This window comes from Notolepis coatsorum (genome assembly GCF_963971535.1).
Source record: "Notolepis coatsorum genome assembly, chromosome: 15".
Lineage (NCBI taxonomy): Eukaryota > Metazoa > Chordata > Actinopteri > Aulopiformes > Paralepididae > Notolepis > Notolepis coatsorum.
Genome location: NC_140179.1, coordinates 60,674,718 through 60,690,527, shown reverse-complemented (window position 1 = coordinate 60,690,527; position 15,810 = coordinate 60,674,718). Strand labels below are relative to the sequence as shown.

Below are 15,810 nucleotides of genomic sequence, written 5' to 3'. Positions count from 1 at the left end.
GTTACTTTTACCAGAGTACTCGTTTATTTGGGTATTTCTACTGTGTACTAAGGCTGTCTCCTGAAGCCTGTTTTTGGGATTCGAACTTCGTCAGGGTTTGAATTTGAATAAAGTGATTAATCTGATTAAATTTGTATTTCTTTTTCTTTTTTTATCAACTTCCCAGCCCCAGCCTCAGCCCAGGGAGAAGCACCAGCCCAACTAAATCAATTAAATCAACTTTCTTTAATGAATATAACTCATCAGTTTCTTTTAATACTATAATATTAGTGTAGCCTAATCTTTATCTGCAACTGTGAAGAAAAAACCCAATGAATAGAAAAAAATATTATATTATATTATATATATTTTTTATTAAACATTAAACAAAAATCCGAATGTTGATTTAGAATTAGAATGCCAACGTAACGAACGAAGGTTCGAACGTTCGAACGTTTGGGCTCAGCCCTACTGTGTACTTCTTCCACCACTGCATTTTCAGACACATGTATGTTCAGAGCCTGGGTCTCAGGACGACTCTGGAGTGTGATGTGAGGTGAAGACTGGCCCCTGCTGGTCGGAGGTCACCTGACAGACTGGCCCCTGCTGGTCAGAGGTCACCTGACAGACTGGCCCCTGCTGGTCGGAGGTCACCTGACAGACTGGCCCCTGCTGGTCGGAGGTCACCTGACAGACTGGCCCCTGCTGGTCGGAGGTCACCTGACAGACTGACCCCTGCTGGTCGGAGGTCACCTGACAGACTGGCCCCTGCTGGTCGGAGGTCACCTGACAGACTGACCCCTGCTGGTCGGAGGTCACCTGACAGACTGGCCCTGCTGGTCGGAGGTCACCTGACAGACTGGCCCCTGCTGGTCAGAGGTCACCTGACACACTGGCCCCTGCTGGTCGGAGGTCACCTGACAGACTGGCCCCTGCTGGTCGGAGGTCACCTGACACACTGGCCCTGCTGGTCAGAGGTCACCTGACAGACTGGCCCCTGCTGGTCAGAGGTCACCTGACAGACTGGCTCCTGCTGGTCAGAGGTGTCCTGACACACTGACCCCTGCTGGTCGGAGGTCACCTGACAGACTGGCCCCTGCTGGTCAGAGGTCACCTGACAGACTGGCTCCTGCTGGTCGGAGGTCACCTGACAGACTGACCCCTGCTGGTCGGAGGTCACCTGACAGACTAGCCCCTGCTGGTCAGAGGTCACCTGACAGACTGACCCCTGCTGGTCGGAGGTCACCTGACAGACTAGCCCCTGCTGGTCAGAGGTCACCTGACAGACTGGCTCCTGCTGGTCAGAGGTCACCTGACAGACTGACCCCTGCTGGTCAGAGGTCACCTGACAGACTGGCCCCTGCTGGTCAGAGGTCACCTGACAGACTGACCCCTGCTGGTCGGAGGTCACCTGACAGACTGACCCCTGCTGGTCAGAGGTCACCTGACAGACTGGCCCTGCTGGTCAGAGGTCACCTGACAGACTGGCTCCTGCTGGTCAGAGGTCACCTGACACACTGACCCCTGCTGGTCAGAGGTCACCTGACAGACTGGCTCCTGCTGGTCAGAGGTCACCTGACAGACTGGCTCCTGCTGGTCGGAGGTCACCTGACAGACTGGCTCCTGCTGGTCGGAGGTCACCTGACAGACTGACCCTGCTGGTCGGAGGTCACCTGACACACTGACCCCTGCTGGTCGGAGGTCACCTGACAGACTGGCTCCTGCTGGTCGGAGGTCACCTGACAGACTGGCTCCTGCTGGTCGGAGGTCACCTGACAGACTGGCCCCTGCTGGTCAGAGGTCACCTGACAGACTGGCTCCTGCTGGTCAGAGGTCACCTGACAGACTGGCCCCTGCTGGTCAGAGGTCACCTGACAGACTGGCTCCTGCTGGTCGGAGGTCACCTGACAGACTGGCCCCTGCTGGTTGGAGGTCACCTGACAGACTGGCTCCTGCTGGTCAGAGGTCACCTGACAGACTGGCCCCTGCTGGTCTCAGACTCACCTTGAAGCCGTCGAAGACAAAGGCCTGGTCGTCTGAGCCCAGCTCTTGGTCCGGTAGACAGCCTGGTCTGGCCCAACCCACCCTCACCTCACCCGCTGTCAACACCTATCACAGACAAGAAGAGACATGAGGTCACATCCTGGACAGAGGAGAGGAGAGGAGAGGAGAGGAGAGGAGAGGAGAGGAGAGGAGAGGAGAGGAGAGGAGAGGAGAGGAGAGGAGAGGGGAGGGAGGGGAGGAGAGGAGAGGAGAGGAGATGAGAGGAGAGGGGGGGAGAGGAGAGGAGAGGAGAGGAGAGGAGAGGAGAGGAGAGGAGAGGAGAGGAGAGGAGAGGAGAGGAGAGGAGAGGAGAGGGAGGAGAGGAGAGTGGCGGTGAGGAGAGGAGAGGAGAAGAGATGAGATGAGATGAGGAGAAGAGAGAAAAGGACAATAGATGCAATATAATGATTATCAACTGAACCAATCTTGCAAACCAATCAATTCATCAATCAACCAACCAACCATCAATCGCAAGACAACATCTGACCAAATTGACAACAAATGATGATGATGATGATGATGATGATGATGATGATGATGATGATGATGAGGATCATCCTCATCATGTTATTAAATCTTTCTCACCTCCAGCTCAAAGTACCATTTCCCAGCATTCACACTATAAGTCTTCTCTGCTCTGAAGATACGGAACCTCTCGGCAGACATGTTGCTGAGGTCTAATCTAGTTGCTGGGGGGAAGAGAGGATAGGAAGAAAAGAAGATGGTAGGTAGGTGATGATGATGATGATGATAGGTAGGAAGATGAGATGTAGGCAGATAGGACAAAGAAGAGAGGTTTAAAGGAAGATTAAATGAGAGACATAGAACTCTTAACTCTGACAGTGTTAGTGCCTTGCTCTACCCATTGAGATACACAGAGAATATAATCCATAACCCTGGCAGTGTTAGTGCCTTCCTTGCTCTACCCATTGAGTTACACAGAAAATATAACCCATAACCATGACAGAGTTAGTGCCTTGCTCTACCCATTAAGCTTACACAGAATGTAGGACTATTAACCCTGACAGTGCTTTGCTCTACTCAATGAGCTACACAGAGAACATAGCTCCGTTGTTGATTACATCAACTCCAACATTGATAGATCACTACATTCCCCAATCAGAAGCTGTGCATGAACAGAGAGGTCCGTACACTATACTAAAGGCACATGACACTGCTTTTGAATCTGGTGTGTCATGCAGGCCTACTGTTCAGCCAGGGCTAACCTGAATAGAGGAATCAAGCGGGCCAAGCACAGCCACAAGCCACTGATGGTTTCCCCGGCAGTGTGCTCAGGACCTGCGCTGAGCTGCTGGCCGAGGTCTGAACTGACATCTTCAACCTGTCACCAGCCCAGGCAGCTGGCCGAGGTCTGAACTGACATCTTCAACCTGTCACCAGCCAGGCAGCTGGCCGAGGTCTGAACTGACATCTTCAACCTGTCACCAGCCCAGGCAGCAGGCCGAGGTCTGAACTGACATCTTCAACCTGTCACCAGCCCAGGCAGCTGGCCGAGGTCCTAACTGACATCTTCAACCTGTCACCAGCCCAGGCAGCTGGCCGAGGTCCTAACTGACATCTTCAACCTGTCACTAGCCCAGGCAGCTGGCCGAGGTCTGAACTGACATCTTCAACCTGTCACTAGCCCAGGCAGCTGGCCGAGGTCTGAACTGACATCTTCAACCTGTCACCAGCCCAGGCAGCTGGCCGAGGTCCTAACTGACATCTTCAACCTGTCACCAGCCCAGGCAGCTGGCCGAGGTCCTAACTGACATCTTCAACCTGTCACTAGCCCAGGCAGCTGGCCGAGGTCCTAACTGACATCTTCAACCTGTCACCAGCCCAGGCAGCTGGCAGAGGTCTGAACTGACATCTTCAACCTGTCACTAGCCCAGGCAGCTGGCCGAGGTCTGAACTGACATCTTCAACCAGTCACCAGCCCAGGCAGCTGGCCGAGGTCTGAACTGACATCTTCAACCTGTCACCAGCCCAGGCAGCTGGCCGAGGTCCTAACTGACATCTTCAACCAGTCACCAGCCCAGGCAGCTGGCCGAGGTCTGAACTGACATCTTCAACCTGTCACCAGCCCAGGCAGCTGGCCGAGGTCTGAACTGACATCTTCAACCTGTCACTAGCCCAGGCAGCTGGCCGAGGTCTGAACTGACATCTTCAACCAGTCACCAGCCCAGGCAGTTGTCCCAGCGTGCTGTAAAAGCACTTCCATCGTGCCATTAAGAAAGTGTTCCAGAATGAGGCAGATTGTTCCATTTCAAATCCAATGTGCTGGAGCCAAAATGTTTCACTGGACTCGGACAGGTATATACACAGCATATGTGTGTATTTCTGTGTACAGGTATATATACAGTATATGTGTGTATTGTGTGTACAGGTATATGCATACAGTATATGTGTGTATTTCTGTATATATATATATATATATATATATATATATACAGTATATGTGTATATGTGTGTATTGCCATATACAGGTATACATACAGTATATGTTTGTATTGCTGTGTACAGGCTCATATATATAGTATATGTGTGTATTTATGTGTACAGGTATATATACTAATATATGTGTGTATTCTTGTGTAGAGATATACATATAGTATATGCATATTTCTGTGTATAGATATATATAGTATGTGTGTATTTCTGTGTAGAGATATACATATAGAATATGTGTGTATTTCTGTGTGTGTATATCTCAATGTAGAGATATGTATATATATATAGATATACAGTATATAGTATATGTGTGTATTTCAGTGTAGAGGTGTATATATATAGTATAGGTATGCATTTCTGGGTAGATGTGTATATAATATAGTATATGTGTATATTTCAGTGTAGAGGTACAGTATATATATATATATATAGTATAGTGTGTATTTCTGTTTAGAGGTATATGCAGTATATAGTACATGTGTGTATATTTCAGTGTAGAGGTACATTATATATATAGTATAGTGTGTATTTCTGTTTAGAGCTACTGTATATATATATATATATATATATATATATATATATATATATATATATATATATATATATATATATATATATATATATATATATATATATATATATAGTATATGTGTGTATTTCTGGGTAGATGTATATACATTATAGATATAGTATATGTGTGTATTTCTGGGTAGAAGTATATATTATATATATATATATATATATATATATATATATATATATATAGTATATGTGTGTATTTCTGGGTAGATGTATATACATATATATTTAGTATATGTGTATTTCTGCTTAGAGTTTCAAGTTTCAAGTTTCTTTAATAGTTGTCATACTTTTATACAAAATGCTTCTTACTGTTACGCTCCAGAGACTGTGCTAGACAAGATAAGTATGAAATAAAATAGTATAGCATGTAAAATAGAAGTAAAAATAGAGGTCACAGTGTTCAGTATAGACATATGTACAATGTTCGATGCAGAATAGAAGTAACTGAGTTACCATACAATATAAAATATACTATGCAATGTACTAATATACAATACTATATAGTGCAAAGCAGAAATGGGATGAGGTACAATGTAGGTACAATTTACAGTAAGGTGTACGAGTTGTAGTGCAAATCATTTACCAATAAATATAAAGTGTGTTTAGGTGATCTAAAGTGTGGAGAGTGGGTGCTGCAGTGTGTTGTTTGTTTAAAGTGAGTGTGTGCGTGTGGGTGTGTGTGCTGTGTGCATTTGATGGTTGTTGCATAGTGTTTATTGTTCGTTGAGCAGCCTGATGGCCTGGGGATAGAAGCTTCTTCTGAGTCTTTCTGTGCTCGCCTTGAGACTCCGGTATCGCTTGCCTGACCGCAGCAGTACTATATACATATAGTATGTATATGTATGTATTTCTGGGTAGAGGTATATATATATATAGTATATGTGTGTATGTACTGTACGGTGTGTGTGCAGTACCTTGGTCTTGGTCAGGGTGTATTTCTGGGTGTGTGTGGTCAGTACCAGGGTCTTGGTCAGGGTGTATGTATTATTTATTATAATTTTTTTTTCTTTATTTCGCACCATTTCAGCAAAACAGTAAAAACGTTGACCGTGATAGAAAGTGTATGAAGGTGCTAAGTAGAGGCAAGAGACCCAGATGGGCCTATACAGGGGCCTCAACTCATTAAATCATTGGATTAAAAAAAACACAAAAACAAAAGTAAAGCGAAATAAGTTCATAAAACAATTTTCATAATATTAACACATTGGTTGCCAAAAACAAGATTTCTCGTTATTGGCCGCCATGCGTTGGTAATAGTTATTTCTTTTATTAGCGATATCCATTCATTTTTCATCCGCCCAGCCTGATATTATCATTGGGAATGGCTCTGAGCTCGAAAAGGGCAAATACCGCCCCCTATCGTCTCCCGGATGGTAATTGTTGACAGAGTTACTTATGGGGCGACAATAAGTTGGTCATGACGACAAGGTCTTCTCACTTAGCCATTAAACGGCATGGTTTATTATCACATTGCACCCAACAGTACATGAGAGTCCTTCTCTTGTGAGAGCGACAGAGGAAGAGACAGAGGGGGAGTTAACATCTCCTTTTATACCTCTTACCTGGCGGCAGCATTCATAGCTCTGCCTATAGCGCCCTCTTGTGGAAACAGTTAGACAGTTACATGCAGTCGTATACATCACATAACTTTAACAGTAATGCACATCATTGGATTGGATTGAGTGAAAAAGTGCATCAGAGAAATACTCCGGTCAAGGATTTTCCTATCTCTGGCAAGCAGTGTCGTGTTACCAGATTCACTGGCGAGGCTGGAAGCAGCTTGGATTATGCGTTTCGGACTATAACGTTGGATCAATAAACACAATCAATATTTGGAATGGCGATCAGGAATTGGATTAATCTTTTTGCAGAACATCTGATCTGAGGTAAGGAGTCTATGTTACCAGTTTTGGGTTAATCAGAGTTGTTTTTCACAGATTTCACAACGGTGAGGGTGTATTTCTGGGTGTGTGTGTGCAGTACCGTGGTCTTGGTCAGGGTGTATTTCTGGGTGTGTGTGCAGTAGCGTGGTCTTGGTCAGGGTGTATTTCTGGGTGTGTGTGTGTGTGTGTGCAGTAGCGTGGTCTTGGTCAGGGTGTATTTCTGTGTGTGTGTGCAGTAGCGTGGTCTTGGTCAGGGTGTATTTCTGGGTGTGTGTGTGTGTGCAGTACCATGGTCTTGGTCGGGGGCTTCCAGGTTATATCCGTATCCCAGCAGGGTTCTCACAGCCTCCCTCAGACTGTCTTTGTTGGACTTCTTGGTTCTCTCGTCCAGCAGAACGTAGGGAACCAGCCGGGGATTCCTCCGGTTCTTTACATCCTAGACGGAGAAACATAAGCGTCAATCATTTACATTTACATTTACATTTAGTCATTTAGCTGAGGCTTTTATCCAACGCGACTTACAAGTTCTGTACGACAAGTCATCAGGAAGGGCACAACTCTATCAGCTGAGTAACAATGTTCATCAAAGTGTTGAGTGCTACAGTGTAGGTTAGTTTATTAGGACAACTTCAAGTGCATGACAGTAAGGTTAGTTAGGGTTAGATTTTTTTATTTTTAAATTATTTTATTTCAGATAATGGTTGAAGAAGTGCGTCTTTAGTAGACGGCGAAAGAATGGACGGGTTTCGGCTGTCCTAACTGTGGTGGGCAGTTCGTTCCACCATTGCTCGTTCCACCAGTCTTTCAACGTGTGGGTCAGGAGATTAAAATGGGTCCACAAATTATTCTCTGGAAGTATCATATGAAGCCTAAGCCCTCTCAAGTACATTGACAAATGTACATGGTTATGGTCTTATTCAGGATAAGGTATGCACATTAATATTCAAGATACTAGCTAAACTAAACTCAATTACATTACAGATTAGAGTCAATGTATTGTCATTGCACAGTGTCATATGAATAAACTATAGGTTGGATACAGGTGTGTATAATGAAGGTTGGCATATTCGAAAATTCTACCCCCCCCCCCCCCCCCCCCCCAAACACGGAATTGTTATTTTCTGTTTCAGTTTAAATTCAGTTAAAATATTCAGTTTCAGTTCAATTCAGTTATTATTTTTAATAGAATGGATCATTAAAATCAAAGAGTATTGCACATAAATAGGCACTTCAGATAATCCTTCAGAACGTTGATCGGCTCAGCTGACCGACAATAAATCAAAATGACACCATTCACCATCGTAGCCTATAATAATAACAGCATTGCATTGGCCTATCAACCGGTTTTAATAAACAAACAGAAACAGTAGCATGTGCATCTTTTAGATCAATTAGGCTATGAATATTAGGCTGCCTCTAAATATAAAAATGTATTAAATACGAATGGTTTGCTTCACTTAAAAAAAATTATTTAAAGAGAAAATACATAAAAAGATTATAATTATATATATTTTTCGATTCTGACATGAAAATCAAATGTGGAGACTGGCACGACTATTCCAAAATTAGAAAATTCTAACTCATCCCCCCTTCATAACTCATCCCTAGAATCAATAATCAAGAGGTTTATTTGTCACATACATACCAGGGCATACAGTGAAATGCGGGTGGTCATGCCTGCATCGATTGTGCAATAATACAATAAAATAGACATAGAAAAAAAACAGGTAAGACAAGATGTGCATGATAAAAATAGACATGCTAAATTCCTGAGAGGGCACTGGTTCCTATGTACACTACTATACAATATACAATTTTAACTCCGTCATTATTATACTTAATGTATCTAAACTATAATTATACAAGAGCCACATCTGTTCTTTCCTTAAACTTGTATATACCTCATTCCTTTAAAGTGACTTTTCCATTATTTAAAGTGACATTTCGTTTAACCTGTTCCACCCGTGGTGAAAATCTGCCTAAAATATATACCTAGGTAAATGGAATATTGCTCCACTTCTACAAGGCAATTTGCATATTCTTGGTATCTAGGGGCATCTATGGACCTCAGGGAATGTGTTCACAGTGTCAGAAATATTGTGTCTATTACTAGGCTTGCTTAAATTGTGATGAAACAAAAGAGAATATGAATTGATGATTGATGATTGATGATTTTTCTTTGCATCTTTGACAGTGAATAACACCTAATAATGACCAAACATAAAAAACTGCCACTGATCTCGTTCAGTACCCTCTTGAGATCATGTGTATAAATAATCTAAGGAAATTAATAAAGGGAAGATGATTAAACAGAAGGTTCTGTAGATACAGTACTGAATTCTCCCATCCGGACCAATGCAATTTGAAATATTATTATAGAATATAGAATAGGAGGCTTATAAATTAACTTATTATAGCAAATTCGCACAATTTATATATATATATATATACATATATTATCTTTCAAATGCCCGAGTTCAATTTGGATTTAGTATCACCAGGCGTGCATAAGAACAGATAATGATATCTACTGTAATTTACTGTACTTTTTTATTTTCACCACAGTGCAATAATTTTTTTTGTATCCACTTTTTCTCCCCATTTTCTATTTTTCTCCCATCCCAATTTCGTATTATCCAATTCCTCCCTCCCCTGTCTTGAACGTTGATAGACTATGCCTCCCACTGGTCGGCTGTAGTGAGGATAGAAGCCTTGCATCACGTGTCCCCTCCGGTACATGAGGAGGCAGCCTGTCGCATCTTTTCACCGCAGCAGCTCGAGCTCTCAGTGGTGAGGAGTAACGCGTGGGAGGCTCAGGCTGTCCCCGCTACTTCCTGTTTCCGTCGCACCGGCGTCACCCAACCGACCTGTAGGAGTCGCTGTCCACAACATCCAATCCCTACCCACCGGCTTTCCCACCCTCTAACACTTGCGAATTGTGTTAGTATGAACGACCGGCCAAACCGGTAGCAAGAATCGAGCGTCTCCTGTGTTAGTGGCGAGCGCCTTGCCCACTGCGCCAATCAGCCGCCCACAGTGCAACCATTTTGAAACTAATTTAAGATCTAATTGTTGCTACATGCTAACAATAGGGAGGAGAAACTAACTGCGTTTCAATATTTGTCAAAAACGTTACCTTTTGTGGCTTATTATCCCGAATAATAACAGTTATTGATATAATTCATACAGAACTTTGAACCTTAAACCCCTATAGAATCTTCCAGGAAGTGTAGTTCTGAAAAATTCCAACGCTGATCGACAGCTATGCATGTCCTCTACAAAATGGCCGCAAAAAGCCTATAATTCCCATGGTTTAAAAATATCCAAAATGGTCGCCCTCGCGACTAGACTTGTCCGAATCGAAAAGTTAAATCTATCTAATGACACTTTTAACCTATTGCTAAACTAACGTATTGATGATAATATACATTCTACATGCTGTTGTGACATGTTAGTGATGTTAATACTTGAATACGTTTGAAATTTAAATCGCTAATTTTATACAACAGTCAAAAAAATATTGATTAATGACCAGCATTTCGGGACCGGCCCCGTCGGGTGGAACAGGTTAAAGTGATAGTTTAGATAGATCCCTAGTGAAAACCATGATGTTTCCCTCCATAATGATCCAGCAGGTGTGGTTTGTCCATTTTGTTCACCAGAGGGCCGTACGTTGGCGGGGAAGATGCTTGGCAGTGATAACCGACGAGGGGTTAGAGAGCGTCTCGGTCTATCTGTCTAAACTACGCGTCGACAGAAAGCAGTGTTTCTCTCTAACGGTCGTGCTTCCACACACTTGTGTAACTTACACGGACAAATCCTTCGCACAAATCTCTGTGACAAGATAACTCTCACTATATGCAGACCTGTCAGGCTGGGATACACTGCTGTGTGTGTGTGTGTGTGTGCGTGTGTGCGTGTGTGTGTGTGTGTGTGTGTGTGTGTGTGTGTGTGTGTGTGTGTGTGTGTGTGTGTGTGTGTGTGTGTGTGTGTGTGTGTGTGTGTGTGTGCGTGCGTGCATGCGTGTGTGTGTGTGTGTGTGTGTGTGAGTATGTGTGATATGTCTCATGAATAACTTTGACAGATGTAATCCTACTGCCTTCAATATTCATCCCACTCCACGCACCCCCCTCTCACCCCCTCTCTCTTTCTCTGTCTTTCTCATCTGTCTCTTTCTACCTCTCCCTGTCTTTCTTCTCTCTCTTTATCTCTCTGTAAATAACACCAGAGTCTAGTCCTGTGTATCTGTTAATAAGACTAGAGTCTAGTCCTGTGTATCTGTTAATAAGACTAGAGTCTAGTCCTGTGTATCTGTGTGTACGCAATTCACCTTTATTCTGTTTTATATGTGTATTTTTGTAAAAATGTGTATATTGTGATAATCAATTGTATTTTATGTAGGCTTATTTGATGTATGTTATGTATGATAACCTTTTTTTTTATCACTTTAGGTTGATGCCTTTTTTAACATCTTGGCCAGGGACTACAGATGCCTAAATCTAGCCTTCTGGCTAAATCTGGCGTATTTACATTTATTGTAGATTAATATGCACTGTCCCTTTTGCAAATAAACGTAAACTTAAACACACACACACACACACACACACACACACACACACACACACACACACACACACACACACACACACACACACACACACACACACACACACACACACACACACACACACACACACACACACACACACACACACACAGAAAGACAGACACAGAGACAGCCACACACAGAGACAGCCACACACACACACACCCATAGACAGAGACACAGAGAGACACAGACAAGACAGACAGACAGACAGACAGACAGACAGACAGACAGACAGACAGACAGACAGACAGACAGACAGACAGACAGACAGACAGACAGACAGACAGACAGACAGACAGACAGACAGACAGACAGACAGACAGACAGACAGACAGACAGACAGACAGACAGACAGACAGACAGACAGACAGACAGACAGACAGACAGACAGACAGACAGACAGACAGACAGACAGACAGACAGACAGACAGACAGACAGACAGACAGACAGACAGACAGACAGACAGACAGACAGACAGACAGACAGACAGACAGACAGACAGACAGACAGACAGACAGACAGACAGACAGACAGACAGACAGACAGACAGACAGACAGACAGACAGACAGACAGACAGACAGACAGACAGACAGACAGACAGACAGACAGACAGACAGACAGACAGACAGACAGACAGACAGACAGACAGACAGACAGACAGACAGACAGACAGACAGACAGACAGACAGACAGACAGACAGACAGACAGACAGACAGACAGACAGACAGACAGACAGACAGACAGACAGACAGACAGACAGACAGACAGACAGACAGACAGACAGACAGACAGACAGACAGACAGACAGACAGACAGACAGACAGACAGACAGACAGACAGACAGACAGACAGACAGACAGACAGACAGACAGACAGACAGACAGACAGACAGACAGACAGACAGACAGACAGACAGACAGACAGACAGACAGACAGACAGACAGACAGACAGACAGACAGACAGACAGACAGACAGACAGACAGACAGACAGACAGACAGACAGACAGACAGACAGACAGACAGACAGACAGACAGACAGACAGACAGACAGACAGACAGACAGACAGACAGACAGACAGACAGACAGACAGACAGACAGACAGACAGACAGACAGACAGACAGACAGACAGACAGACAGACAGACAGACAGACAGACAGACAGACAGACAGACAGACAGACAGACAGACAGACAGACAGACAGACAGACAGACAGACAGACAGACAGACAGACAGACAGACAGACAGACAGACAGACAGACAGACAGACAGACAGACAGACAGACAGACAGACAGACAGACAGACAGACAGACAGACAGACAGACAGACAGACAGACAGACAGACAGACAGACAGACAGACAGACAGACAGACAGACAGACAGACAGACAGACAGACAGACAGACAGACAGACAGACAGACAGACAGACAGACAGACAGACAGACAGACAGACAGACAGACAGACAGACAGACAGACAGACAGACAGACAGACAGACAGACAGACAGACAGACAGACAGACAGACAGACAGACAGACAGACAGACAGACAGACAGACAGACAGACAGACAGACAGACAGACAGACAGACAGACAGACAGACAGACAGACAGACAGACAGACAGACAGACAGACAGACAGACAGACAGACAGACAGACAGACAGACAGACAGACAGACAGACAGACAGACAGACAGACAGACAGACAGACAGACAGACAGACAGACAGACAGACAGACAGACAGACAGACAGACAGACAGACAGACAGACAGACAGACAGACAGACAGACAGACAGACAGACAGACAGACAGACAGACAGACAGACAGACAGACAGACAGACAGACAGACAGACAGACAGACAGACAGACAGACAGACAGGCACGCACGCACGCACGCACGCACGCACGCACACACACACACACACCTGTTGTATGCCATATGTCCACCCCTGTCTGATGCGGTCTCTGGCCCAGACGTTGTGAGCGTTCTCTGCTAGTTTGTCCACCATGGCTTCCTGCGTGGAGACCAGTTTGATGTGACTCAGGTCCATAGGAGCCGGGGTGTACCCTCCAGACAACGCATAGCTGCAGGGACACAGAGACACAGAGACATAGAGACAGAGAGACACAGATACAGATACAGAGATACAGAGAGACACAGAGACACAGAGACACAGAGACAGACAGAGACACAGAGACAGAGAGACACAGAGACATAGAGACACAGAGACAGACAGAGACACAGAGACAGAGATACAGAGAGACACAGAGACAGACAGAGACACAGAGACAGAGAGATACAGAGACACAGAGATAGAGAGACAGAGAGACATAGATACATATATACACAGAGACACGGAGACACAGAGACAGAGGGGTAAGAGATACAGGAGACACATAGACAGAGAGAGACACAGAGACAGAGAGACAGAGAGACACAGAGACACAGAGACACATAGACACAGAGACACATAGATACAGAGACACAGAGATAGAGAGACAGATATACATAGATACAGAGAGAGACAGAGACAGATAGACACACAGAGACACAGAGACATATATACACAGATACAGGGAGACACAGAGACAGAGACACAGAGACATAGAGACACAGAGACACAGAGCCAGAGACACAGAGACACACATACAGAAAGACACAGAGACAGAGACACAGAGACACACAGACAGAAAGACACAGAGACATAGACACAGAGACACACAGACAGAAAGACACAGAGACAGAGACACAGAGACACACAGACAGAAAGACACAGAGACAGAGACACAGAGACACACAGACAGAAAGACACAGAGACAGAGACACAGATACACAGAGACACGGAGACACAGAGACACAGATACATAGAGACACATAGACACAGAGACAGAGATACACAGAGACAGAAAGACACAGAGACACAGATACACGGATACAGAGATACAGAGACACAGAGACATAAAGACACATAGACACGGAGACAGAGAGACACAGAGACAGAGATACAGAAAGACACAGATACACAGAGACACAGAGACACAGAGACACAGATACAGAGACACATATACAGAGACACAGATACAGAGGGGTAAGAGACACACAGAGACAGAGAGACACAGAGACACGGAGACACAGAGACACAGCGAAAGAAAGACACAGAGACAGAGATACAGAGAGATACAGAGACACAGAGATACAGAGACACAGAGACACAGAGACATAGATACACAGAGATACAGAGACACAGAGACACGGAGTCATAGAGACACATAAACACAGAGACAGAGAGACACAGAGACACAGATACACAGAGACAGAGATACAGGGAGACACAGAGACAGAAAGACACAGATACACAGAGACATGGATACACAGATACAGAGGGGTAAGAGATACAGAGACACACAGAGACACAGATACATATAGACACAGAGATACAGAGACAGAGAAACAGAGACACGGAGACACAGAGACATGGAGACACAGAGATACAGAGACACAGAGACAGAGAGACACAGAGACAGAGAGACACATAGACACAGAGACACGGAGACACAGATACACAGAGATACAGAGACACAGAGACAGAGAGACACAGAGACAGAGAGACAGAGAGACACATAGACACAGCGACAGAGAGACAGAGAGACACAGAGACACATAGACACAGAGACACGGAGACACAGAGACACAGAGATACAGAGGAGACACAGAGACAGAGAGACACAGAGACAGAGAGACAGAGAGACACATAGACACAGCGACAGAGAGACACGGAGACACAGAGACAGAGTTAGTTACATTAGTATACAGTAGTAATGTAATGTCTGTGTGAATGAATATAACTCAACGGTAGTTATTAAAGTAATGTAATGTCTGTGTGAATGAATATAACTCAACAGTAGTTAGTATAATATTGTAATGTCTGTGTGAATGAATATAACTCAACGGTAGTTATTATGTAAGGGATAATGTATAGCTACGAGGTCATTGTCGCAAAATAATTGACCGACACTGTGTTCAATTATTTTGCGACAATGACCGAGTATAGCTATACATTATCCCGCTTATTACAGGGCTAACTTACTAACAATATATAATTCATTTTACACCATCGACAAGACGAGATCAAATGCAGACGCAGTTGTTCTGTTGCTCCTCTGCCATCGCCGGCAGGTGTGTGGACTTGATTGCACCTGATGTAGTGCAGCTGTGCATAATGGTAAAGCTTAGCTTTCGTGACTGCTTGATTGTG

General features: G+C 44.5%; 1 protein-coding gene across 1 annotated transcript in view; it reads right to left on the bottom strand.

The window, feature by feature from the left end:
* The window catches only part of ryr2a (ryanodine receptor 2a (cardiac)), a gene marked incomplete at both ends in the record, with an annotated part of 432,832 nt that overhangs the window by 313,387 nt on the left and 103,635 nt on the right, over positions 1-15,810 (bottom strand). Inside the window, 7 exon segments of the mRNA XM_084331016.1 lie at positions 568-838; positions 930-1,437; positions 1,634-1,931; positions 1,984-2,088; positions 2,608-2,711; positions 7,230-7,377; positions 13,480-13,639. Coding sequence (XP_084187142.1) covers positions 568-838; positions 930-1,437; positions 1,634-1,931; positions 1,984-2,088; positions 2,608-2,711; positions 7,230-7,377; positions 13,480-13,639 — 1,594 coding nt within the window.